The 27801-nt window shown below is 46.0% G+C and overlaps 3 protein-coding genes across 4 annotated transcripts in view; 2 read left to right on the top strand and 1 right to left on the bottom strand.

Moving 5' to 3' along the window:
* Positions 1–473: 473 nt before the first annotated feature.
* Positions 474–7340, bottom strand: LOC114443754 (arachidonate 15-lipoxygenase B-like). 2 transcript variants are annotated; one of them, XM_028418169.1, is made up of 15 exons: positions 7226–7340; positions 4414–4584; positions 3740–3944; positions 3582–3657; positions 3388–3507; positions 3163–3266; positions 2898–3067; positions 2662–2802; positions 2349–2552; positions 2187–2273; positions 1929–2098; positions 1664–1785; positions 1461–1561; positions 973–1143; positions 474–892 (listed from the first exon to the last, which is right to left on the bottom strand). In XM_028418169.1, exons 1-15 carry the CDS (start codon positions 7337–7339, stop codon positions 713–715), a joined length of 2136 nt encoding a protein of 711 aa, XP_028273970.1. In that variant the 5' UTR covers position 7340; the 3' UTR covers positions 474–712. The 2 variants fall into 2 exon arrangements, with proteins under 2 accessions (XP_028273970.1, XP_028273892.1); XM_028418091.1 differs by having other exon boundaries at positions 1461–1785.
* A 10964-nt stretch (positions 7341–18304) lies between these two features.
* Positions 18305–19569, top strand: map1lc3c (microtubule-associated protein 1 light chain 3 gamma). Its single transcript, XM_028418289.1, has 4 exons — positions 18305–18464; positions 18530–18585; positions 18652–18758; positions 19362–19569. The coding sequence occupies exons 1-4, from the start codon at positions 18404–18406 to the stop codon at positions 19522–19524; spliced, it is 387 nt and encodes a 128-aa protein (XP_028274090.1). The 5' UTR covers positions 18305–18403; the 3' UTR covers positions 19525–19569.
* A 645-nt stretch (positions 19570–20214) lies between these two features.
* Positions 20215–27801, top strand: part of LOC114443682 (striatin-like) — an 18921-nt gene continuing 11334 nt past the window's right edge. Inside the window, exon 1 of the mRNA XM_028417972.1 lies at positions 20215–20571. Coding sequence (XP_028273773.1) covers positions 20356–20571 — 216 coding nt within the window. The 5' untranslated portion in view covers positions 20215–20355. The remainder of the gene's footprint in view (positions 20572–27801) is intronic.

A 27801-nucleotide genomic window follows, 5' to 3' on the forward strand; every position in this document is an offset into this window, starting at 1 on the left:
AATAATAGATAATAATCTAAATATAATAATTCTATTTTATATAATTATTGTTTATTGCCATGACCTCGACCTGCTGCTGCCATGTTTTGGATCTTTGTTTTCTCTACCAGTGAGTTTTCACCAGCTACAGTTACTACAGCAAGTGAAGAAGGTTATAACACGGTGAAGAAGGAACCGTACTGTGGAATTTGTAGCACCAGTCCTGTGCTTGGGTTCTGGATCATTAGGATCCCGGAGGTTGCAGGTTGCAGGTTGGTGTGGACACCTTGTCAGTTCCTGGCTGTGTTCGAATGTGGGGAATATGGGGAGGTCAGTGTAGGGCAGCGTACAGTGAACTCATTGAAAGCATGTTCAGACATTTCAGACTCTACGTCCGTAATTTTCTGTCTCTGTTAATGACGTCATTGCTGTCACAAATTAACGTTATTGGTTATTAAGAAAGCACTATTTACAATAATGACCTGAAGCAGCTGTTTGTCAGATTACGTAACACTCTTTATTGATTCATTCATTTAAAAACACACAATCATCATTTCATTTTTAAATTTCAAGAAATCAATATTGAAACCTAATCATGAGCTCATCTTGTTATTGGTTGATTAAGACAATAGGAGCAGTCAGAGAACACATCCTGCACTGTGGTCTCTGTTTCTCACACTGTATAATTATTGATCAAACATCTGTCAGGCTGTGTCAGGTAGCATCAGAACATTCACAGGGACACGCTGTTCTCGATCTGCTCTGGGTCCAGGTAGGTGTACGGCACCTCCAAGCTGCTGTTTCTGGCCTTGATTTCAGCACTCAGCACTCCAAGGTCTCCCCGAAATTCTTTGATGAAATCGCAGGGTGTCGGCTCAGTAAAGTGCTCCTCTGGGTACTGACCAAGGAAAACCTGATGGGATTAAGGAGACACTCAGTTCTTCTTCTTCTAATATGTAAGTCACATGACGGGGTGGGGTGTGCGTCACTCACTGAGTCTGTGGAGCGCTTGCTGAGCACCCACAGTATAGCCATGGAGTGAACTGTGGTTTGGACATCAGGCAGGGTCTTCAGCATCCTGTCCTTGTTGGCCCGGCCCTTTCTGGTTGTAGGCGGAAGCTGCATGGTGCTGGGGACGTTTGGCATCCAGCCGCCATATTCATACTGCAGAGGAAGCACAGCGTCACGGTGTGCACTGACCTGTACATCTTGAGCTTTGTTTGGTCACAGCAGCATTCACTCATGACATGACGCTGAATCAGCGTGTTGGACAGGCAGTCCTCTTTGAACCTAGACAGGCTGGAACATTCACAGGGCCCTGAACATGGAGGACTTTGGAGGACCCTCATGATGTTCATGGTCTGAGAGAACCCGCTGAAACCAGCCTGCTGGACTGTCTGTCCAACCAGACACCTTTAAAGACCTCAAGATGCTGTCCCACAAGAACTGAAACTCTGTGCTGGTAAGTCATGAGGACTTACCTGTCCAGAGTTCACGGCTGAGTGCTGGGCGGAGCAGTTGAAGATCACCATGGTAACAAACTTTACCAGGTCACCCACAGTGCTGAAGCTCTGTGGGATCCCTGAGAACACACAACACCAAGGACTCTTTAAATTAATCAATGTGTGTATGTGTGTGTGTGCATGTTTGTGTGTGTGTGTGTGTGTGTGTGTGACAGGCCCACCTGTGGCAGTCTGGGAATGGAACCCCTTTTCAAAGATGTCTGAGATCCAGCCCTGCAGTTCGCAGTCCTTCTGGACGTCTTCATCAGTCTTGTAGTAGTACTTGAGCATTTTGTCCACAAACCTTTGAGAGACAGAGACACAAATTGTGAAGACACAAGATGACTAAAGATCCCCGTCTCATCCACCAGTGCAGCCTCTGAAACAAAACTACACAGAACAAGAGGGTTTCCTGAGGTTTGTCTAGTTCTGGTCACAGCAGCAGACCCGTGGATGATGTCCCACAGCTTCAGTCCATCGTCCCTGTAGTAGAAGTGGGACAGGCCCTCCAGGCCGCGCTCTTTGATGTCATCACACACACAGAGGGACGTGTAGGTTATTGCAGAAGTTGCTTTCTTCAGGATCATCATCGCACCGTCTGCACCAGAAGCTGTATACTAAGACACAAGCAGACCCTTCAGAGGTAACTCATGTGCTCTGTGCTGAAGGACGTGGTCAGGTCTGACCGTGCTGCTGTTTTGGTACCTTAGAGAAAAGTCCCTCCTTGGATATCAGCAGCTGTCGGGCTAACACGTTGATCTGCAGAGTGTAGCGAGTGTGCGGTATGAGCAGCTGAGGAGGAGAGGTAAGTGTGTTAGATGTTCTCTTTGTGTTGCGTTGCTGCACAGTCAGTCAGAGAAGTGTTACCTTGTAGAGCGGGTGCACCATGGGCAGGTTCCGCAGCAGTGACATGGCAAAAACTTCAGCCAGCAGGTGAGTGTGCAGCAGGTGAGAAACGAGCTCGTGAACATGGAACTCTGCACTCCTCACGAACATCTTGGCCATCAGCCAGTCGTACTCAGAGTCAGAGGGAAGAAAGACGGGGTTGTCTTCCGCTGGAGTCTGCTTCAGCTTCAGGAAAGGAAGGAGGCATGGTTCAGTGCTTTATAAAGGCTTTTCTGTACTTGTTTGACCACTTTGGTTCTGCTCAAAGAAAGTCTTTTTGGACTGCTGATCTCACCTGGATAGCCACGGGCTTCAGCTTCTCATCAGTGTGGTGGAGCAGGACCAGGGGAGCCATCAGGTACTGGTTCTTCCCATTGATGGTGTTTGGTTGCACCTCGTCCAGGATCTTGTAGTCACAGAGGAAGATGTTTCCCTTCTGTTGACAAGGGAAATGAGAAACATCACAAAATGACCCATCATGACATGCAGCCATCTTGGTCTGCTTTAATTCAGGGGGACTAAGAACATCACCTTCATTTCCTCTGCCAGACTCTGACCGTTGGAGAGGACCATGTCCTCAGAGACAGAGTGAGCAAGGTTAGCTGGCAGCTTTGTGCAGCGTTGGATCAACATGGGGTTAACACCGTTTAGAAGCTGGTAGCCAAAGAAGGCGTCTTCCTTCCAGTGTTCTCGAACATATTCTGAAAGAACCAAACATGACAAAAACCTGCTCGTCTTTCACCTCATGTCCCACAAAGATCTGCTAATGAAGAGAATCATTTTCACTGCACAGCACCTGCTGTGGCACTGGGGTTGCCCACTCTCAAGTAAGTGATGTCATCAATATCAGTCCATTGTTCAATCCAATGAGCCCATGCCTCCAGTTCCAGCTCCGCCAGTCTGGAAAATATGAACACTGTACTGTGAAGCTTTCAACAGACACTGAATGGATGCTTTAAATCAATAAATCAACATGGAGGTGAACAGATGAAGGTCATGTGACAGGAAATCAGGACGTCACCCTTTGCCCGCAGTAAAATCCATTTCAACCTTCTTGGTGAGAGAGAAGCGTACGTCACGTGGCAGCTGATCAATGGATTCCACATGGATGCAGCTGGGTATTCCTGTTTCCACACACCAGCTGGTGGAGCAGAGCAGAGAGATCAGGGACAGTCTGGACCACCTGCAGTGTCCATCTGGACTCTGAGTGCTCACCTGTAGTCCTCCCTTTTCTGCCTAATCTCCGTGACCCGAGCATGTTGAGCATGAGTGTCATTAAAGACTAGCAGAGCTGAAAAGTCAACACACACACACACAGTGTTTTGGTGGGTGAATGTGTGCACAGCTTGTCCAATAAGTTCATTTCCACAAACCTGTCCCCTCTCTGAATTTATGCTCCTTGCTGTCAGTGATCCAGTGGTAGATGGGAAACTTGTAGATGTCTGCCTCAGGGGACTTCACCTCCACCTTGGCAGGGTACCAGTCATCCTGATTAAACAGAAAATTTCGTTGCTTCGTCAGCTCTATCAGCACCAGCTTTCCAATGGACTTGGGGCAGAACACAGTGGAATAGGACATCTGCAAGAAGGACAGAAGGCTTTCATTATAGACCTGTACATGCTGAACAATATATCCATGAGCATAATCAATTTAATTCAATTTCATTTTATTGATCGTTTTACAATCAGAATAGTTTCTAGGTGCTTTACAGAATCCCAGAGTCTGAAATCCCAAGCATGCACTTCAAAGCAGACAGTGTCAGGAAAAACCCTCCTTATGAGGATGAAGGAGAGAGAGGAGAAGAAGAGGGAGACAGGACAGAGAGGATGAAGGAGAGAGAGAGGTGAAGAAGAGGGAGACAGGACAGAGAGGATGAAGGACAGAGAGAGAGAGGAACAAACATGGCAGGCTGTTGAAAGTATTGTTTGTATTATAGTGGATGTATGATGTATCATCTGTTAATTGTGCAGGTAAAACCAAACAGAGGCTGGTGCAGGGGGAGACAGCAAACACAGCTAATGACTTTTTCGACTGTAGTCAGACTTACTGTATCTTTGGACAGATGTCTGCGTTTCCTGCTGGAGTTCAGCGGAGTCCTCGGGCTCTTTCCATCTGTTCCCACCAGCTTAATGCTGACTTGATTCCAAGTTCCAGCACTGGCCAGATTGCCGGTGTACACGGTAACTTTATAATCCACCATTGTCACTATTGTAACGTCCTGATGGAGACAGAGTCCTCAAACTCAGCAGTGATAAGGTCACCAACCTCACATGCAGTGTGTAACACGTAACACATGTAACACCGTTATGTAATTTAAATAGTTACAATACTGGAGAAATATAATTAAATTACAGTTTCTTTTGGAAATTTCAAGAATTTTAATTACATTTGATTTGAACAACTTTCAGAAAAGCTGAAAATTATTTTTTCACGGCACATCATCTGTCTAAACTGCGTACCAGCAGCCTTCTGATTGGTTCTCATCTGTCTGTCGTCACCTGTTGCCCTGATGCTGCCAGCGCGATTTGTCAGACAGGAACCATGGCGATGAAGAGCACGTTCATGTGTTGGAGATTCAGAAGACATTTGACCAAAACCACAGACAGATAAAGTCCACATTACTGTGCAGTGCAAGGTGTGTTTGCAGTTAAGATGCTGTCGACATCTAGACAGTCTGAAGATGCATCTACGGGTATGTGCTCACATCAGGCTAAATAATCGTTCCGTGTCTTCTCCTGCGTTGTGTTGAACATAACATGATTCAAAGCCGTAGTGTTTGTATAGGGGAGGGGGTATAGCTAGCTAGTAGCTAGCTTGCTAACCACAGCCTCGTCTGTGCCATTACTAAGTCAACCCACTTTGTTTACGTAGCGGTCCAGCTGCTCCATGACTTTCAGAAACAGAGTATTGATAAAATCAGCTTTAGTGTCATAAAGTTTGTGCTGTGAGACAGTGTTATTAATTAAGCTTTAGCCTAACCATTAGATGGTAAATGTAGGGCTGTAATCTCCCGGTCGACTGGTCAATTTATTGGTCGATACATTCTGGCTCGGCCAAAATTCTGATTGGTCGACTTTTTGTAGCGTTAATTTATCAGGAGGAATGTACCAAGTGCTAATGGGGATGTTTTCACAGGTAACAGTCGATCTTTGAACACCCCTCTTGTTTCCACTACTTTGGTTTAGCCCGACCAACTAGAGACAGAGAGTACCAGGCCCGGTGGTTTGCTGAATATTTCTGTAGTTTTGGCCGTGTCATGTAAGTCAGTCCTCCTCTATCATGTCAGAGACATCTGCAGTGTGATCAATAGTGTCACAGCTCGACTACAAACAGGCTGCCCCGTCTGTTTTAAGCATATGAACATTGATGCCTTTCAATGTTTTAGTCTATTAAATTATTTTATAATTGTAGGCGTGCCCGCTCGCAGCAGCGGCAGCATGCTCAGACATGCCCAGACCAGGCTGGATGTTAAGCCATCATCCAAACGTCATTCCACGAAGCTGTACTCCTGTGTTCAGGCTCGCTTTGTGCGCAGGACATGTGCAGAAATATTGTAAATATTATAACATGACAAAAATATTCCTCAACAGGTTTTGTGCTGATATCACTAGATGAGGGGATATTTTTCAGAAATCCAGAGCCGACAGACTCGAGTGTGTGATTAATTTCAGCTCGAAATAATCAGGTCAAAGCGATGTAATAATAAGCAGATAAATCACTACTCATTGTAGTCTTTGTGTTACTTAATTTGTTAAACTTTATTGCTTCAACTTCCCCACCGTAGTCAGGAGCAGCGCACAGTCACGGGTATGCGCACACAGGTACACAGGTAACCCCGCAATTAGTCATTTTTTAGTCAACATTTGAGTGGTGTAATCATTATTAGTTAATTGAGATGATTATTGAAGGTGTTTTATCGACATCAGTTAGCTGGGTTAGCTTATTAAGCAGTAGGCTACTGGCTGAATTAGTGCACTTTTATCATTGGGTCAACATAGTATCATACTTTCTATTATATTGCACACACTTAATGCAACACATTTGAATTATCTGTATTCCATTGTTTTAACTGTTTGTTTTTTGTAGAAGAAAAAAATTAATATTATAATGATCTAATCATCATTTCTATCCACCTTTTTAGAGGAAACACCCAAGGGTCCTGTTGAGAACATCCAGTCTGCCTGATGAGAGGGAAGCTGGATCAGCCAGCACTTCCCAAGTGAACCTGAACCTGCTCTGAAACAAGCAAGGACAGCAGCAGGACTCAGCATATCACAGGACGCGGTCTTTTATGCTGGCGGGGCAACACTAACGTTCTTTATCTACTTTGAACCTTCAAGAGTATAAGCACTGATCTGGTTGTTAAAGTGATGTTTCTTTGTCACTACACCTGGTGTTTTAGTTTTAAGTTTGTTTATTGATCAAGATATTATTTATTGGGACAAGAATTTCTTTCGAGATTAATATAAAGTTTCATCTTATCTTATTTTATCTGATACAGCACAATAGCACACTGTGTGTGTGTTCTAGCCTGTCTGGTTCATCTGCCCCCTCACGTCAGTAAAAAGAGACACTGACATTCAGTCTAGTGATGGATTTTATGATTGTGTTCATGTTGGCTAAGTTAAGGCTGCTACAAGGTTTTAACATGTGAATATGGAACAGTTGAGAGCATTCATTCAAAATTAAGAAAAGTAATTAAAATGTAATCAAATGTAATTAGTTACATTACTTTGATAATGTTATTGAAATAGTTACACTACTATTACATTTTAACAGGGTAACTTGTAACCAATTACAGTTCTACAGTAATCTGCCCAACACCGCTCACATGAACCAACGTGTGGAAAATCTCTCACCTCTGCTGATGAGACCAAGAAGTTCACTTGAAGAAGTTTCCTCTGCTGCTGATGAACGTACGGCCGCTGAGGGCACCTTATATCCACACCATCCAGAGGGTGTGTCCACGACATGTTGACCTCACATGTTGATCACAAAAGTGCTTTCCTGATAACTGCCGGATCAGGCCGTTCCAGTCAACACAGACTTTTCAAGGAGAACTTTATTTTTCCCAAAGAGGTTAATTTGTTTCACAGCATGCACACACATGTTCAGAATCAACACTGTGCAATAAATATAAGAAACATTGGTTAGCTGTTGTAAAGTTAATAACAGGAGTCATGTGAGCGTATATCTCCAACTGACAGGACTTGCGATGGACGGCTAAAATAGCGGCTATGTTGAACAGGTTTCCTTGTAAAATATGTTTAATGTGAGTATTTGTGTGTTTTAAGCGTTCTTTACCAAACTCCTCACCCTGTTTTAATGGCTAACTTGAACATTATCAACAAAGGGAAGCAGACTCAAGCCTGGGGGCCACACCTACCTCCAAGGTTTGACCTCTGCAGCGTTATTGTTTCCTATGATACAGTGATCTCAAGTGTTCAAATGTTCCTGTCTGCCCTCACCAGGGGGAGGTCTGGGCATCTCTGCCCCCCTGCTGCTGATTGATTGGTGCACTGAGGATGAGGTTTAGGTGTCTCAGAACAGCACAAAAGGAGACTTCATGGCCCATACTCTGTCATTTTGTGTTTCCTCATGCTGAAGTGATCGATGTTATTTCCTCATAGTGTGTGTGAACCCTGTGTATTGATGACAGAATGTTCAAGATGGAGTAGCTGTACATTTGTTTACTGGAGTAAAGTTTGCAGAACAAATGAAATTCATTAACAGATCCAGAGATAAGACAGATGACACCCGAAACTGCTGCCAATCATCTTCTCGAAGATTCCTCAGAACAGCACAAGAGACTTCATGGTCCATACTCTGTCATTTTGTGTTTCCTCATGCTGAAGTGATAAATGTCATTTCCTCATAGTGTGTGTGAACCCTGTGTATTGATGACAGAATGTTCAAGATGGAGTAGCTGTACATTTGTTTACTGGAGTAAAGTTTGCAGAACAAATGAAATTCATTAACAGATCCAGAGATAAGACAGATGACACCCGAAACTGCTGCCAATCATCTTCTCGAAGATTCCTCAGAACAGCACAAGAGACTTCATGGTCCATACTCTGTCATTTTGTGTTTCCTCATGCTGAAGTGATAAATGTCATTTCCTCATAGTGTGTGTGAACCCTGTGTATTGATGAGTAGATATTCAGGTTGAAGTAGATGTGTCAATTTCCCACACCATAATCAAAAACACACACACCAAAAAGGAATCTGGTTCCACTGGAACAGTGTTTTCATCACAGAGTTCTGAGGACTCTTCTTTGTCACCAGCATTGTGGAGGTTGGCAGCAGTTGAGTAGGGGTTGTCTGTTTTACTTTGAATGTGTTCAAGAATTTCATGTTTGTGGAAGCATCACTCCAACCTGTAGGTTCTGTCCTCAGTAAACAGGGCTCACACACACTCTCACCATAAAGGCTAGCATCTCCTCGCCTGCCACCCAGACTCTGTGAAGCACCTACAGACAACACAATGCAAATAAAACCCAACTGAACTGTGTGAAGCAACTTTACTTGTTACTGCATGAACAGCTGCAGCTGGTCCAGAAGCAGCAGCTAGAGTTCTGACAGGAAGCAGCCAAACGGATCATATTGCTGCTGTTCTAGCTTCTCTTCACAAGAATACACTTCAAGATCCTTCTCCTTACCTACAAGGCTCTACATCATAGGTTCTCAATGTGCGGCCCGCAATTAATTTTTGGGTTGTGATATAAATATTTAATACACCGGCAACACCAGTTTAAATGGCCTAAAATGTCCGGAACTCAGCGCGGTAGTAAATTGTTTCGCGGGAGATGTTTTTCATTTCACGCATGGAGCAGAGCACAGGTATTAGTGGAGTTGTTGGTGAGAATGGGCAGGGGCAGGGGAACCAGGAGTGTGTGTGTAGAACTCTTCACACGGCTCTCCCAGTGCACATCGTGATCAGACACGCAAATAGGTTTTGACGCGCTGCACAGCAGCAGAAGCAGCAGTTTAGTTGAACAAACATGTCGGACACGGAGGAAGAGGATGATGTTGCTGCTGTTTTCATGGCTTTGCCTGTTTTCCCAAATATCTCTGCTTCATACATGTTCACCTGAACTGCTGCTTCTGCCAATGATTAGCAGCGAGACACCATCAAAACCTAGGTGGTTAAAAATACTTTATTGCAATGCACAGTGTTTGATAAGAATGGGTGCTGGGCTGTGCAGGCCGATCTCTGTACAGTGGGGCATAAGGCAGGGTTGTCCCATCTCCAGCCAGCGCTATAGTCTGGTAATTGAACCTCTGCTGTGCAGGTTGAGGGTTCAGCAGCAGCTTTTCTTTACCTGGGTCCTGCAGGTTTAAGCATGCCTTAACATTGTCTGCTTATGCAGATGACGTGAACATCTTTGAGTCTAGTCAGGAGGATGTTTATCATCTGCAAGACGCCCTACTCCTTTATGAAAAGGCAACTGGGGTAAAAGTGAGGCTTTCCTGTTAGGCCAGTGGAGGGATCAGGCAGTGGTCTTTCTACAAGGAGGCCTCAAAGGGAAGAGAGAGGGGTTGAAGGTGTTGGGGATGTTTTCAGGCACTGAGGGGTTTAAATCTAAGAATTGGGAGGGAATCAGAAATAAAGTGTGTGCTCAGTTGTCTAAATGGAAATGGTTGCTACCTCAGCTGTCTTATAGGGGGAGAGTTCTGGTTGCTAATAACTTCGACTCGACTCTCTGGCACAAACTCATCCCTCTGACACCACCGAGGGGCTTTGTAGAGGACATCCAGAGGACAATCTTGGACTTTTTTTGGTCTGGAAAGCACTGGATTCGGGAAGCAGCTTTGTACCTACCTGTAGCCGAGGGTGGGCAAGGTCTCATTGACATTCAGTCTAAAATTGCTGCCTTCAGACAGCGCAACAGATCCTCTACAACAGTGGTCCAGGCTGGTTAGATACAGCTCGGCTCCTCATGAGAAGAGCTGGCCGGCTGGATTACGGAGCGAGGATCTTGATTTATCTGGACTTACACCATTCTACAGCTCTGTACTGCAGGCCTGGAAGATGTTTAATTTCCAACGTGCAATAAATGAGTCTCCGGGCATGTGGGTTTTTGAAGAGCCACTGTTTTGCAGTGCTTTTTTAAATACTTTATCCCTGGAATCTGCTAGCCTACGGGCTAACCTCAGAAGTGCTGGTTGCACAAAAGTAGGTCAATTGATGAAGCTGACTGCTTTACCGGTCGACGTTCTGAGAGAGAGGAGTAAAATCTCTGTTCGTTTGTTCAACAGGGTGGTGGTGGAGGTCTGTGAGGCTCTTCCACCCCCTTTAAGACTTTTTGTAAGAGACTCTACCCTGTGTGAGCAACGAAGCGAAGGCAGTGAGTACGGCTTCCCTGTTTTGTCTGTTTCTCCTGCAGTGGGGGAGTGGTGGGAAGAGGGGGGTCGGTTGCTGTCTTTTAAAACACCACACCTGGACAAGTTCAAGGATGCAGGGGAAAAGGATCTGTACACAACCCGTGTGAAAGTTCTCCATCTGCAGTCCCTCTCCGAAGTTAGGGAGTCGAGGTGGACTGAGTTCTTTGGCCCAGATGCTTCCCCGAAGGGCAGCTGGCGGTCCCTGTATAAGCCGCCCATTGAGAAGCGAACAGCAGATCTCCAATGGAGGGTTATACATGGTGCAATAGCTACGAACAGGTACAGAGCGCACATGGACCCTGGGGTGGGAATAGAGTGTGCTTTTTGCTGAAACTCTTGCACATTTGTTTGTAGAGTGTCCCAGGCTAGGACCACTGTTTGAGTTGCTGAAAAGGCTGTTTCGGGGGTTTGAGATGAGGTTTTCATTTGATTTATTTATTTTTGGCCGAAAATATCAGGTAATGAAGAAATCTGTGTGTACATTGTTGAACTTTGTATCTGGGTGTGCAAAGTTGGCTATCTGGCTGATACGCAGGAACAAAACCCAGGATTCTGGTTGTGTGGACCTACTGCCAGTTGTTGGGGGACTGTTAAAATCTCGCCTTCGGGTGGAGTACGCCTTTTACAAAACATTGGACAAGCTGCAGGAGCTGTGTGGGCTGTGGGAGGGGTGCTGTGTTCTGTAGAAGAAAAGGGGGAATTAACCATGAAGCCATGATTTGAGAGTTGTTTCGTTTGTGATGGTTGGGATCCTTTGTGTACCCTGAAAATGTGTTTTTTGTTACTCACATGTTGTAATTTCTGTCCTGTCTCCCTCTTCTTCTCCTCCTCTACCCGGCCGACTGTCAGCAGCAGGGTCTTTCAACAAGATTCATTTGGTCTACACCTTTTATAACCTACAAGTGGTCTGATCAAAACGAGTACTTGTAGGCTCTGTGAAGAGCTTTGAGACATAAGGTGTAAAAGGTGGTATATAAATCGAATTGAATTGAATTGGCTGAGTTTACACACATACCCAAAAGGAATCTGGTTTCACTGGAATGATCTGACGGGCCAGTGTGTTGTTCTGAGGAATCTGAGAGAAGATGATTGGCAGCAGGTGCGGCTGTTGTCTGTCTTATCTCTGGATCTGTTAAAGAATTTCATTTGTTCTGCAAACAGTAAACAAACTTACATCTACTCCATCCTGAGGTGAGGAGTTTGGTAAATAACTCTTAAAATACACAAATACTCACATTAAACATATTTTATAAGGAAAACCGTTTAACATACATCATCCTAAGGTGTTATGGAACAACAACATATTGCATGCTTACCATTATATTAGAGGGGCAGCTATAACAGAACAGGCCTGTACCTTGTTCTTTTATCAAACTAAATAGCCTGATGTTATTCATCTTATTTGATGGGCAGCACATTCAGGCACACAGCCTGAGCTGCCTGTCACGTGACAGCTGGTAAAGGAAGTGAATGGAAAACTCATAATCGTAAGTGTTATTTTTAATATTTGGCGCTTTGCTGTGCACTCACCAAACGTTGCCCACTCATCAGGGGTGGCGAAAACTTGGTTGCTGTAAAGGGGTGGGGCAAAATAGCTCTACAGCGCCCCCCTGAAATCACCCCCTCATTTGGCATAGGTGCACAAATATCAGTACACGTTTATCATACTGAGATGCACTAAAAAGTCTCTTGACACCATGACCTCAAACTTACAGGAAGTCCGCCATCTTGGATTGAAGTTGGTGATCTTGGCGATTTCCACCATTGGTATGTGGACGAAATCCTCCTAGGGATTTTGCCCGATTGACTTCATATCAGGTGGATGTCACCTAGAGACCGTGCTGATCAAAAGTTATCAAAGGCTTTTCTTTAACTTAAAGGGCGTGGCCTCTGTGGCAGCACTTCGCCATTCATACACAAACAGCTCTCTCTCCTACATACTTGCTCCAAACGATACAGATACAGGTTGAGGGAGATGTCGACTGTTTTGCCGTGTGTGACACAGAAAGGCGCTCACAGACGAATTCAAATATTCTCGTCATTCTGAAATTATGAATGAAGTCAGTGTCGCTAAAAGCAGTCACATCACTATCCCCCCACTCCAGCAGCTGCTGCTCTCTTCCTTCCTTCCCAGCGTTCTTCTTAATATTATTTCATTGTAATTATGTTGGCTACGATCAGACATTAACGTAAACAAAGTCACACAAGCACGCATCATGTGACGTCGTGTCCTTTCCTGCACATGTCACTTAAGGGCCGCAGTCCGTTCACACAGGAGAGTGGTAGCAGTCACATATTATTTTGTAAACACCAAAAAATACGAATTGGGCATTAAGACCTGTAGTCTGAACGTAGCCCCCCCACTGAGCACCTCCACCACATATAAACCATGTTTCCACCAAACAGTGAGAGCTGATGGAGCTGATGGAGGAGCAGAGGAACATCTTCTAGCCCTTATGCACTGTTCGGGACATTTTTGTCCTCTGAGAGTAATTTTTCTGTTTATTTTGGCCATAACTTTGTCAATATGTGAGCAAATTGAATCATTTTTGCTCAACAAGCTTAATTTTACATACATTTTGTTAATATGATTTTAAAATTTTTCATAGGTCAACAGTACACTGTGGGCAAATTTTACCCCCCTTTCGTGTTGTTCGGGACAAAAACGTCCTCTAACTTTAACGGTTTTAAAAATATATCAGATAAATATTTTTTTGAATTTTTTTGCATAGACCTTTTAAATAACTTCAGTTCTAATCAAAAGTAGTGAAAAAAACATTTTCCCCCAGGATTTTAACCCTTTAATCACCAATTTTATAAGGGGTGGTGCTGAAAATGGGAAAAAAACACACAACTACTGTTGATCAGAACTGAAGTTAATGAAAAGGTCTATGCAAAAAAAATTCAAAAAAATATTTATCTGATATATTTTTAAAACCGTTAAAGTTAGGGGACATTTTTGTCCCGAACAACACATAAGGGTAGTGTTTGAGAACATTGCACAAGGGCTAGAGGACTCTACAAGTCCAGATGCCTTGACAGATTTGTTACACAGACATGTCTGCTTTTGTCTGTCGCTTTTTTTATCGCTGGCAAAATCAATAAATATGTTGATATAATTTAAGTATTTATTTATAAACATACTTTACATTAAACACACAATAACACCTTACACCTAATTAATTACGATTTCATGAATAAATCATGTATGTTGGGTTATTTTCCCAGAATGTGTGTGAGCCCTGTTTACTGAAGACAGAACCTACAGGTTGGAGTGACGTTTCCACAAACATGAAATTCTTGAACAGATTCAAAGTAAAACAGACAACCCCTACTCAACTGCTGCCAACCTCCACAATGCTGGTGACAAAGAAGATTCCTCAGAACTCTGTGATGAAAACAATGTTCCAGTGAAACCAGATTCCTTTTTGGTGTGTGTGAGTGAACTCAGGCCGGTAATGCTACACTAAAGTTGTTTAAGGCAAGAAGAGGGAGACAGGACAGAGAGGATGAAGGAGAGAGAGGAGAAGAAGAGGGAGACAGGACAGAGAGGATGAAGGAGAGAGAGGAGAAGAGGGAGACAGTAACATTGAATGGGTCACAGGACCATGACTGGATGCTCAGAGTTGGAGACAAAAAGACTTCCAGTGTTCAGTATTTTGTATGTCGGCCTTTGGCCTTTACAACAGCGAGTAATCTGTTGTAGCTTGACACCAGCTGCTGACACCTCTGCACAGGTATTTTGGCCTTGTTGCTGGCAGACTGGAAGACTTTCTTAACTCTCATACAACAACAACCCTGCGTCAGGATTCAGATCACTCATCTCTTCCCTCTGCTCAAGGCTTTCCTGACACAGAGCACAGTGAAGAACAGACTGAAGCAGAGACCAGGTCAACCACTGAGGCCACGTTCAGACTGCAGGCTGAAGTGACCCAAATCCGTTTTTTTTGCCCATATGTGACCTGTATCTGATATCGTCATGACAGTCTGAACAGCTCAATTCCGATTTTTTTATATCCGACCTAGGCCACTTTCATATGTGGTCCTATATCAGATATGTTTCCGATTTTTTGCAATGCGACCTCAGTCTGAACGGCTATGCGGCATATATCCGACTTTTGCGTCAGTGAAAGGCGACAGACGTCACAATTCTGCGACACAGGAGCGGGCAGACAAGCAGTGTTGTCAGCAACAAAAGTGACAGAAAGGCGCTCGCAGACGAATTCAAATATTCTCGTCATTCTGAAATTATGAATGAAGTCAGTGTTGCTAAAAGCAGTCACATCACTATCCCCCCACTCCAGCAGCTGCTGCACTCTTCCTTCCCAGCGTTCTTCTTAATATTATTTCATTGTAATTATGTTGGCTATGATCAGACATTAACGCAAACAAAGTCACACAAGCACGCATCATGTGACGTCGTGTCCTCTCCTGCACATGCGGGTCACTTAAGGAAATATTTTTTTGAATTTTTTTGCATAGACCTTTTAATTAACTTCAGTTCTAATCAAAAGTAGTGAAAAAAACACTTTCCCCCAGGATTTTAACCCTTTAATCACCAATTTTATAAGGGGTGGTGCTGAAAATTGGAAAAAACACACAAAATGGCTCATTTTTAATAGAAAAGGTGAATGTGGACTGGATTTTGTTTAACCTTTATTACATTCTTGGTCATGTCAAACATCAGTAAAAAAAATTGACTTTATTGCATTATTAGTTTTTGCACAGCACTGGATTTTCTTTTTTTCTCCCTAATGTGTTGTTCGTGGCCATTTTTGTCCCATAGACTTCCATTATAACCACATTTTTTGACTGCACAGCCATGGCACTACATAATCATGCATTCTTGATTGTTGGTGGTTTACCCTGTTGGTAGGAGGTAAAATTTGTGTTTTTTACATTAATGACCCTATTAAGTTGTTAACTGGAATAAAGGTTAAAAAAAGGTTAAAAAAATCCAGTCCACAATCACATTTTCTATTACAAATGATCCATTTTGTGTGTTTTTTTCCATTTATTTGCACCACCCCTTATAAAATTGGTGATTAAAGGGTTAAAATCCTGGGGGAAAATGATTTTTTACTACTGTTGATCAGAACTGAAGTTAATTAAAAGGTCTATGCAAAAAAAATTCAAAAAAATATTTATCTGATATATTTTTAAAACTGTTAAAGTTAGGGGACATTTTTGTCCCGAACAACACATAAGGGTAGTGTTTGAGAACGTTGCACAAGGGCTAGAGGACTCTACAAGTCCAGATGCCTTGACAGATTTGTTACACAGACATGTCTGCTTTTGTCTGTCGCTTTTTTTATCGCTAGCAAAATCAATAAATATGTTGATATAATTTAAGTATTTATTTATAAACATACTTTACATTAAACACACAATAACGCCTTACACCTAATTAATTACGATTTCATGAATAAATCATGTATGTTGGGTTATTTTCCCAGAATGTGTGTGAGCCCCGTTTACTGAGGACAGAACCTACAGGTTGGAGTGACGTTTCCACAAACATGAAATTCTTGAACAGATTCAAAGTAAAACAGACAACCCCTACTCAACTGCTGCCAACCTCCACAATGCTGGTGACAAAGAAGATTCCTCAGAACTGAAAACACTGTTCCAGTGAATCCAGATTCCTTTTTGGTGTGTGTGTGTGAACTTAGGCCGGTAATGCTACACTAAAGTTGTTTAAGGCAAGAAGAGGGAGACAGGACAGAGAGGATGAAGGAGAGAGAGGAGAAGAAGAGGGAGACAGGACAGAGAGGATGAAGGAGAGAGAGAGGAGAAGAAGAGGGAGACAGTAACATTGAATGGGTCACAGGACCATGACTGGATGCTCAGAGTTGGAGACTTCCTGTTGTAGCTTGACACCAGCTGCTGACACCTCTGCACAGGTATTTTGGCCTTGTTGCTGGCAGACTGGAAGACTTTCTTAACTCTCATACAACAACAACCCTGCGTCAGGATTCAGATCACTCGTCTCTTCCCTCTGCTCAAGGCTTTCCTGACACAGAGCACAGTGAAGAACAGACTGAAGCAGAGACCAGGTCAACCACTGAGGCCACGTTCAGACTGCAGGCTGAAGTGACCCAAATCTTTTTTTTTTCGTTTTTTTTGCCCATATGTGACCTGTATCTGATATCGTCATGACAGTCTGAACAGCTCAATTCCGATTTTTTTATATCCGACCTAGGCCACTTTCATATGTGGTCCTATATCAGATATGTTTCCGATTTTTTGCAATGCGACCCCAGTCTGAACGGCTATGCGGCATATATCCGACTTTTGTGTGGGTGAAAGGCGACAGGCGTCACAATTCTGCGACACAGGAGCGGGCAGACAAGCGGCCCACACATGATACTACAATTATTTTGCTGATCAAGACACTTATTGATTATTTATGGTCATTTACAATGTTACATGCTCCATCTTTGGACCTCATGCTTGTAAAATCAGTGTTTTAGTGGCACAGTAGTTTCACTATTATTCATTTATGGTAAATCCTTTAACTTAGTTCTTCTACACCAGAAACATAGTGACGGTCTTTTCTAGAATAGAATAGAAATAGAATGGCGTTTATTGTCACTATACACAAGTACAATGAGATTACAGCCGTCAACCCGTTTCAGTGCAAAAAAAGAGTGTAAAATGTATGAGAGATATTAAAAAAGAGATATTAAGAAAATTTTATTTTTTTATTTTTTTTATTTACAATATAAACATAGAAGTCAGTGCACAGTCCTGAGAATATAAATATGGTGTATATGGTCTGTCAGGTGTGCTGAGGGATTTTTAAATGTAAAATATGTGCCTGGCTCAATGTGTATAGTGACAATAAAAGGCATTCTATTCTATTCTATTCTATTCTGAAGGTTGGGACACACTGTGTTAAATTACTAAGTAAAAAGAGTTGATGGTCACTGAGCGCCCTCTGCTGGTCGTTGGAAACATGTCAGGATGTCTGGGTGCTGTTACACACAGACACACACAGATGGCTCTCTCTGTGTGCTGATCATCAGAGCTGATGGAGGCGGTTACTGTTCATGTCCTGGTGGAGGCTGCTGCTGGAGGCTGAACTCATGCTTACTCTGCATTATTCAAATGTTTCACATTCAAACATCTCTGTGTCTGTCACATGTCTCAGCAGTGTCAGACAGAAGGATGCTTAAATGTTTATTAATGTTTAGAATTTATTAGGTTTTATTTTTATTCGACTATTACTATTTTACCTTATTTTATATTTCTAACCTGTTACATGGAGTATACATGGAGCACCTGGAATGAAAGCAACTTCGCCCCTGGGATCAATAAAGTATTTCTGATTCTGATTCTGAAGAGCCGACCCTCCCTGTCTGCCCCGGGCCCTCACAGCCATAGACATACATACTCACAGCGGCCCCGTGCGCCTCCCTGTGGGGCCCGGTGCGCGGCCTTGTTGGGCCCTGTGCGCGGCCCTGTGTGTGCAGTGAGCCGGGGCTCCACGCTGCGGCTCTAACCTGATTAGACCCGCGGATGATTCACGCTCTGACTGCGGCCATGTGCTAATCAGCTGATGCGCCACAGCCGCCTCTATTTAACGTCGGCGCGGTGCCGCGCGGCTCCGTTGCTCTCGCCTCCATCACTCGCACACACGGACACACACCATGCCGCCGTTTGACAAAACCCCGCTGCAGAACAAACCCTTCAAACAGAGGAAGAGCTTCGGTAAGTGTCTGAGAGTCTGCGTGTCTGACCTGTGACTCCGTCTCACGGCGCTCTTTGCTCCGCAGCCACCAGGAAGCAGGAGGTGGCAGGAATCCGGACCAAGTTCCCCAACAAGATCCCGGTGAGTGACCCTCATCCCGCACATTCAGCCTCTCCTCCCGTCAGTCTGACCCGCTGCTCCCGGCAGGTCATCATCGAGCGCTACGACAGGGAGAAGTTCCTGCCGCCGCTGGACAAGACCAAGTTCCTGGTTCCCCACGAGCTCACCATGACCCAGTTCGTCACCATCATCAGGTAAAGTTCTGATGTAAGTTCTGATGTTGAGTTTCACCTGAACGCAACACGTGTCTGCTCAGCTGCAGCGCACGGTGTGGACATGTGGACATGGGGACAGTGTGGACATGGGGACAGTGTGGACATGGGGACAGTGTGGACATGGGGACAGTGTCTCAGGATGAAAGCTTCACTGTCAGCTGGACTGATGGACGTTCCATTGACACTGGGTGGTGTCATAATGTTGAAGCGTCTCTGGGGGACTTTGACTGGATAAAAATGGGTTAAACGGGGTTAAATCTCAAACAGCAGCAGTGTGAGGAACATTTTTCAGGGGTTAAGTTTGTGTGTCTCGAGCTGAGGGCTGACGTCTGCTGGATGTGAAGCCAGTGTTCAGACTCTGCACATTTTTCAGATGCTTCATGATTATGAAGTGTCTCCTGCTGCTGCTCACAGCCGAGACGCTGTCCTCGCTGTCCTCCAGCCGAGACTGTTGTGTGTTATTGTTGATGTGATGTTTGTTTATTTGCATCAGAGCAGTGCATTGTGGGAGAAGGCATGCTTCAGATTCTCGTGCAGCCTGCAGGCGCTCATTAATGGCAGCGCTTTGTGGTTTGTCCTCAGGAACCGGATGGCCCTGCTGCCCAGCCAGGCCTTCTACCTGCTCATCAACAACAGTGGCCTGGCCAGCATGTCCCTCACCATGGCTCAGGTCTACAAAGACCACCAGGACGAGGACGGCTTCCTCTACATGACCTATGCCTCGCAGGAGATGTTTGGACACTGACGGCGTCCCGCTTTAGCTTTTATTCCCTGTCACTGTCGTCTTATCTGCTGTAAATATAAAATATTCTGTATATATTGTAATATTTGTTGACAGATGGATTTTAATAAGTATATTGATCCAATAAATGTTGAATGGTTCGGGAGGAGGCTGTTTGTTCAGGTTTCAGTCTGTAATGCTCCCATAAGAGCAGTTTAACATGCAGACTGAGATGATGAATGACCTCAGATTATGTGTTCATTGGGAGTATATAATCCAAACTGCTTTGATCAGATATTGAACACTGTACATTTAAACGGCACCAGCTGCTGTGGGTTATATTCATACCCTGGATCGTTGTCTTGTCCACCTCTCCAATCAGCCAATCATGACAGAGGATTTACGCCAGTGGGCGTGGCTCAGCGGGGTTGACGTAATCGCACAGTCAAGCTGTGTCATTTCAAGTAGCCGCGCCTTCAAAATAAAAGCTTCGTGTGTTTTATAAAGAAGCTCAGCCAGCGGAAATATGAAGCAAACGTCACATCTTCAGGCTTCAGTGAGAGTAGCCATCTTCAAATGTACTTTAAATATATCAGTACAGAGCACTCGCTTGATGAGTGAGTTTGTTTGTTTGTAGTTCCGGGGGTGCGTGTTATTGTGAAGGTCCGGACCGGAAGCCCGGTCCTGGTCTTCCTCCCGGGCTTCTGACGGTCTCCGTCTGACAGCTGCGTCAGGCAGGAGCTGTCGGTCCAGCGCGGAGGACCGTGGATGGACTGTGTTCTCCCGCTGAGGACATTTCACAGAAACCGTCGGTAGCACCGGACCGAAACAGACCCCGGTGGCTCCGGTCCGGCCATGGACGAGCAGGCGTGCCCCGGTGTCTTCTTCAGCAACAGCTCGGGTCTGCCCGTCGGTGGGAACATCAAAGCTCCGCAGCCCGGCGACCTCGGCGGCGGAGAGGCAGCCAGGGCTCAGTACAGCATCCCGGGGATCCTACACTTCCTCCAGCATGAGTGGGCCCGCTTCGAGGTGGAGCGGGCGCAGTGGGAGGTGGAGCGGGCCGAGCTGCAGGTAAGCCGCCTCTGAGCTGTCCATTGCTTTGGTGGCTAGCTTCATCCTGAGTGGGACAGTAATAATAATACTAAACCGGTGAAGTAACGGAAACAGCTCCGCCTGCACGGGCAGCGGCTCCTCTGACCCGGATCCGCTGTGTTTCTCTGAACAGCGCACACACTGACGGCGTTTGCACTTTTCCAGGCTCGGCGCTGTTCTGTGCGCCGCTCCTGCGTGCGGTGACGCACATTCCTGCTGTGGGGTGAAGTTGTGTTGTTGTACGGGCTGCTGGGCCGGACTGAGACCCGGCTCATGCTGCTGTGTGCTAACCAGGTGAGCAGCAGCAGAGAGTCCAGTCCGTGCTGTGTGTGTGTGTGTGTGTAGCTGCACGTTAAGCGTGATGTTAGCTCATAACACAACAGGACAACCTGCAGACGGCAAACGAGATCCATTATCGGACACGGAGCGCGTCCGGCAGTCCGATAATGGACGCAGCTACGTTGTTTTTCACTACGTGATCCAGTGGAGTCACGAACCGTCGCTGTGTAGGTGTGACCTCATATGGGAGCTGAGCTGCTGCTGACATGTCCCTGTCCTCCTGTCTTCCTGTCCTCCTGTGCCGTGGGACACGGTCAGGATCAGGATCAGCTGGTTTTAAATGTTTTGACCTGATCAGTCAGAGACCTGTAGTACACATACACACACACACAGATGCAGAGGTGTTCTCTCTGCACCTGCAGAACCTCAGGGTGTCTCTGTCTTCAGAGGACAAACATGTCGGTGGATCATGTGACTTGAGTCCACAGAGGTCCATCACTGGCCACAGCTGTCTGTCTGTCTGTCTGAGGACGAACACACTGACACACAGCTGCTCCTCAGCCTGCACTGACCAAATCTTCCTGTAGGGGGCGATCTACTGTCTGCAACTCTTTAGTCACCAAATTAGTAAGATGTGCGTCCATGATGTCCACAGCCGTCCCTGTCTGCGTCCACCCAGCCTCAGTGTAAACTCAGTGACTGTGCAGTGGACCTTCAGAGTGTAGCGCCACCTGCTGGTTAAGGTTTCCGCTCACTGGAATCCAGAGTCTGTCCGGATGAATGGTAGCAGTTACTCATGGATTAATGTCATGATGTCTCTGTGACGGTAGGACAGACAGAAGAAGCATCTGTCTTGTGTTCTATAGTTCACAAAATCCAGGCTTCACTCTTCTGTGCGGGCTGAAGTCACACCTGAGCTCAGCTGAGCTGACAGAGAGCCTCCTTCAGCTGCACGCTGGTCCTTTGGAGCAGGCTCTGGAGCTGTTCCAGTGCACCCTCAGTCCTGACCCCGCTTCAGATACCTGGTCTGTGCACATCTGCTGATCCTGATCTGACTCCGCTCCTTTGCAGCACGCGGCCTTTGGCGTTGGGGTAGTGAGCATGAAGTGCAGCTGGCTCCTCGGCTTCTTGTTCCAGTCAGGAAGTGCTGTCAGTTCTGTCCAATCAGAGTCCAGTCAGGAAGTGCTGTCAGTTCTGTCCAATCAGAGTCCAGTCAGGAAGTGCTGTCAGTTCTGTCTGTGTCTGTTGCTTCATGAAGACTTTTCTGCTTTGATCACAGTTTGTTTCAAAGTGACTTTTTGCTCATATTGTCCTCACAGAGACACAACAGTCCTCTACACACGTGCTAGCTGCTACATGCTAGCTGCTACATGCTAGCTGTCAGAGAGTCTCAGCAGCTGGTTGTGTCCTCTTTGATCTGATCGGCCGATGTGAGCTCCTGTTAGACAGATGGTTCTTCCTGGTGTTCTGAAGGCTCCTGTCCTCCACAGGAAGACCTCCATGTTAGTTCTGTAGAGTAGAACACCTGATGTGAACGGCTGTGGGTCCGCTCTGGAAACAGATCAGGATTGTTTTTATCGTGTGCTCTCTGAACCCTTTGTTACATCCTCACCTCATCATCTCACATATTAATATGAGAAGGCCGATTAAATATTAGAATGTAAATCATTTCCATCAAATGTTCACTTGCTGGTGAGGGAGCTGAAGCTCTGAGAGCTCCACAGACTCTCCCACAGCTGGCTTTGTGCAGGCTGATGCAGACCACTGAACACCGTGAACAAAGTGACCTGCAGGGAGCTGAGTGTGGGAGCGCTGACCAGCTGCTCAGTTTGTCTTCACAGTCATGTTACATAAGGAAGAGTCATCAGCCGACCTGCTGACAGAGACTCTATAAAGGGACTCACTTCCTGTGAAGCTGACTCAGAGAGGAGCTCTTACCTTCACTGCAAACCAGCCAATCACAGGGCAGCATCCTCTGTGCCTCCTGGCTTGTCTTCTGAGGAGAACGATGTGTTTAAAACACTCCGCGCACATTCAGAAACCAGCTGTGAGTCTGCCGTCCTGCTGCGGACAGACCGCCAGTCATCAGAGGCTCCGAGGTGACTGCCTGCGGAGCACACGGAGGGGAGGCAGAGAGCGGGGGAGGTGTGGGTGAAGAGTTTTCAGTATTATTCTGCAGATTTGGGGAAAATGTACAAAAGGAAAATCATACTCACTTCATTTGATGACTTTATGTGTGGTTGTTGCTACATAGTGATAAGATAAGATAAGATAAGATAAAACTTTATTAATCCCAAAGGAAATTCTTTTGCCAGAGGTATCAAGTTACAATTGATGTTGTGTCACCCCGTAATGACACGGATAACCTCCTCTCCTAGAACGCATGGAACTCTGGGTAAATCTCTGAACGACCTTTATGGACATTACCAGCGCTCAATTACACCCCAAAATAAAACGTTAGTTTTTTTTTGTTCGGCCTGCGGGGCTGCTGGGACACTGAGGAGAAGCCATGCGTGAGCTTTGTGTGTGTTACACACTCAGAGGATGTTTGCCGCTCTGCTTCCTTCCTGTCCGGCTCCATCTATAAATAATAAAACGCGGCCGGCACACCCACGTCAGGACGACACACCTCCCTGCACATTCACCGACACAGTCCACACTCAGTTATCCTGTTCACACAGCTCTTAGGCCCCGTTCACACTGGAGAAAGTCATTCCAGCTAGAGTAGGATTGAGCCCAGACAGTCTTTAAGCTGGATGCGTTCAGACCTATTTTCAAATCTGGCTAGCACACAGTTGTGTCCGCACTTAATCCGGCTTCATCCAGCATGTTTGCTGTTCTCCAAACCACTAGGTGGTGCCTCGTAATATACAGAGTCCGTTCAGGCCGTGGTAGGGCCCAGTGCGCGCATGCGTCGTGCCCTGTGAACCGGAAGTATCACACCACTAACCGGAAGTAGAATGTCGCTAGCCGGATTTGCTAGCCACATTTGCGTTCACACCTGAGCCACATTTGAGCCAATCCGGCTAAATCCACCTCTCGTGGGTGGATCTAGCCGGATTGAAATCAAACTGGATACTGCCAGATTCAAGGTGTTCACACTCAGAAAAAAACATCTGGATAGGCCCGAATCCCGCTTTAGCCAGATTTTTTTCCCCAGTGTGAACGGGGTATTAGTGTCTATAATCAGCTGATTGTTAACAACATGCAGTTCAAGGTTATGACCAGTTCCATTTTTGATTTTGTTTGCTTTTTGTGAATCTTTCTAGAAGTTATTTAACAATAATGAGATGAGAGATAATAATGCTCACACCTTTGTGTGGACCCTGGTCTCCCTGACACGTATTAGACCATCATCTGAACTCATCACTGAACTTCAGTCAGCATCTGTCCTCCTTCTAACAGCTGAAGCTGATTTAGCCCATCAAACAATAGCATGCCGCTAACGGCTGCTGATTGGTCAGTTCAGATTAGGACTGATGGGGACAAGGGCTTTAAAGCAGTGAATCCACAGACAGACAGACAGACAGACAGACGGGGGCCCAGAGCCACAGACTGGTTGTCATACTTTAGTTCGTATGACAGTCCTGACTACCTGGACTTCCTGAAGAAGATGCAGCTGCTGCTTTGATTGAACGCCACAGAAGCAGGACGTGATTTCTGCTTCCTGGAGGCTGGCAGTTGGCTGATTGTGTCGTGTTAGGACACAGATATATCCGAGCATCTCTGCTCCCAGTCAGGGACCAATTTAGGCCTCTAAATCCACAAACTGACCTTCGGCATGTGCAGCATCGCTGCTGGAGCGTGCAGTAATTCTCCTGCTCTCGTCCGTCTGCAGCTCATTTCCTGTGCTAATTAAATTACACGTCCGCACACAGATCACGTGTGTGTGGGTTCATGCAGCTCTATACATGATACGCCTGATGTCCGTTCACTGCAGAGGAAACGCAGCCTGACCTTCAGCTGTGTGTGTGAGACAGAAACATAGAGTCTGAGGTACGAGCAGCACGTCTGTCCTCACACCGCCGCCTGGTTTCCTGCTGATGTAACGACGACTGATTGTAAATATTATGCAGAGATGATTCATATTTTCATCATCAGTTATTTTACAACATTTAGTCCATGAACGTCCTGAACATGATGTATGTTCTAATGTCTGATGGGACAACGTCTGTTTACATCCTGAAGAGCTGAAATATGATTCAGACATCATTTCAAAAGTCAGGTGATGAGGTCAGAGAGCTCCGTTCACGCTGACAGACCTGTCAGGAACCCAAACGTCTGTCTCAGTGACAGTCCTGGTCCTGAAGCAGCTTCACATCTCAGTCTGAGTGGGTCATATTTATGACATTTCATCCTTCTGAACATCAGCTCCCACAGAGCGGCGTCTCTCTGCTGCTAATGTTCCAGCAGACGTCCTCCCTGTCCCTCAGCGGCCTGGCTGTCCTGGTCCCTGCTCTGCAGCCTCTGCAGAGCTGCCTGATGAGGAATGTGTGCACCTGCCTGTTTTGCAGCAGGGCATCCACAGTGGAGCCGAATGCCACCCTGAGCCACACCTCTGTGCTGCAGCCGGCCTGTGTTTAACCCAGCCAAGGGTTCACCTCACCTCCACTGTCCACTACAGTCCACTACTGAACATATACAATGATGACATCATCATCCTCTATGACCTTTGACCTCAGGGTCACACACTCAGAGTGCATCAGTGTTAAGATAAAATTCACACAAAGACACACACAGTACAGCAGACATGACACAAGAGTGCAGGAGTTGGCAGGCGCGCGCACACACACACACACAAGGTAAAGATTATGAGTCATATGAGGTGTGTGTGTCTGTGTGTGCCTGTGTGTGTGTGTGTCCTCCAAGCAGCACGTTGTGTTGCAGTGAACGCTGAGACTGTTCAGATGGTGAGGATGAAGCACATCTGTGATGATGACTCCCTGCAGACATTCTGTGATGAAGGTTTCTGTCTGGATGGTGTGAAAGGATTCTCCTCTGTCTTTGTTGTGGTGGTTCCTCCTCATCGCCTCCTCCTCTTCCTCAGCTCTTCCAGGCTTTGTGTTGTTCTAATTAAAGTCTTGTCGGCTTCAGAGCAGCACCGTTGTCACTGGCGCTCCCTGAGCGGAAGAAAGGAGTGGGCTTCGTCACGCCACTCATCCCACAGCCCGTTCCCCTTTGCTTCCTGCCTCCTGCTTGATCGTTCCTCCTCTGGGCATCATATCGGAACACATTCTCCCATCAGCCTCTGTCTGGTCTATAAGCCCATCCTCCCAGCTCCTCGCCTCCTGTGGCAGACTGCGGCGTTGTGGTGACATCAGCAGCATGGCTCCAATTTACCAAAACTTTTTCACAACATGAAGGAACAGCCGCAGCCTTCAGACCTGCGTCCTACGGAGGAGAGCTTTCCACGTTCCCACGTTATCAGACCGGTTATCAGACCGACCCCCCCCCCCCACACACACACACTCCCTCCTCATCAACTGGAAGAATAATCCCCTCACTGCTCCAGATCCAAGCAGCGAGAAATTCCCCGTCCCAGAAAAGGCAGAGGGTCCCACTGTTACAGACAGCAAACGCACTTTAGACTGTTACTACAAACTATGAACGCACCACAGACTCTTTCTACAGACAGTGAACGCACCACAGACTCTTACTACAGACAGTGAACGCACCACAAAACTGTGTGCATGATGATTCAAAGGATGTTGAGTTGATTTGTTGTTTGTGAGGAGCTCAGCTGTGTGTCCTCCCACGCTGCAGGTCCAGCAGGATGGAGCTGTTGCTTCTTCAGCGTGAAGAGACTGCAGCAGCATCTCTTTAGGATGATCGGATGTGTGGAAAGGTTCATGATATTTAACATGCTGCCAGGGTTGGGGTTAGGTGTTTGGTCTTATTTCATCTGCAGCACATGGGTATCTCTGTCACTGGATTCCTGTGGTGTTAACTGATGACACAGTGACAGTTAAATTAGGAGCACTGTGTTGTTGTCATATCATGGAGTGCCTGTGAAACAGCTGATGCTCTAACACAAAGAGCGGTGCTCTCTCCATGAATCTCAGCAGCTCATACAAACACGTGTGTTATCCAGATATCCTGTGTTTGGAGGCAGGTTTACAGCAGGGGGAGCGTTAGATCCTGTTTTGCTTGTAGAGCAGCAGTCGGTCCATCCTGGGCCTGTTTTTTTCTGCACTGGGTTCAGACAGGTTTTCTGCTTTGTGGTCAGTCTGGTTTCATGAAGTCCACCTTCTCTCTGTATAGGCCTACATAGAGCTCAGATTACGCAGGTTGTTGTTTCTTTACAGTATCGGCCGTGAAAGCGACTGCTGGACGATGCTCAGACGTCAGATTGTTGGGCTGTTCCTGTGGATAGATGACTCCACAGCAGGCAGCCAGTGTAGGAGAATTAGTTTACAGCAGAGTGTGCTTTCTAACCCGCTTCACATACTCCTTCCATCAGAGGATTTTCAGCCTAACTGGAGCAGAAAGCAGCTGCAGAATGAGGCCAGTGTGGGCGCTTTAATGGAAAGTTGTTGTGGAGTCTTCGAGCATGAGGAGCTGCAGCGTGACCTCTGCAATCGATACACCTTCACATTCAGCTCCGTGTCTGTGAGGGTCCGCTGCTGAAACGTTCTGACACATCAGACACCTGTCATTATCAGAGGAGACACGCATCGTCCCTGGACGCCATGGCAACAGACCAGGGAGCATCCGAGGGAGTCACCACTGTGAATGTGTGATCATCACAGCCAAAGACAAACTGCTGCACAATGAGGCAAACCTTACTGTTCACCCAGACCCTGCTGCTACGGATCATGTGATCAGAGGGCATTGATCTGCTGTCAATCAGGACCATCCTCTGGTTCTCCGGCTGAAGTTTACTGCGGCCGCTTCCTGTGCGGAGCGACCCACTTGTGATGTGTGGTTGAC

This window comes from Parambassis ranga, chromosome 1, assembly GCF_900634625.1.
Source record: "Parambassis ranga chromosome 1, fParRan2.1, whole genome shotgun sequence".
In the NCBI taxonomy this organism is placed as follows: domain Eukaryota; kingdom Metazoa; phylum Chordata; class Actinopteri; family Ambassidae; genus Parambassis; species Parambassis ranga.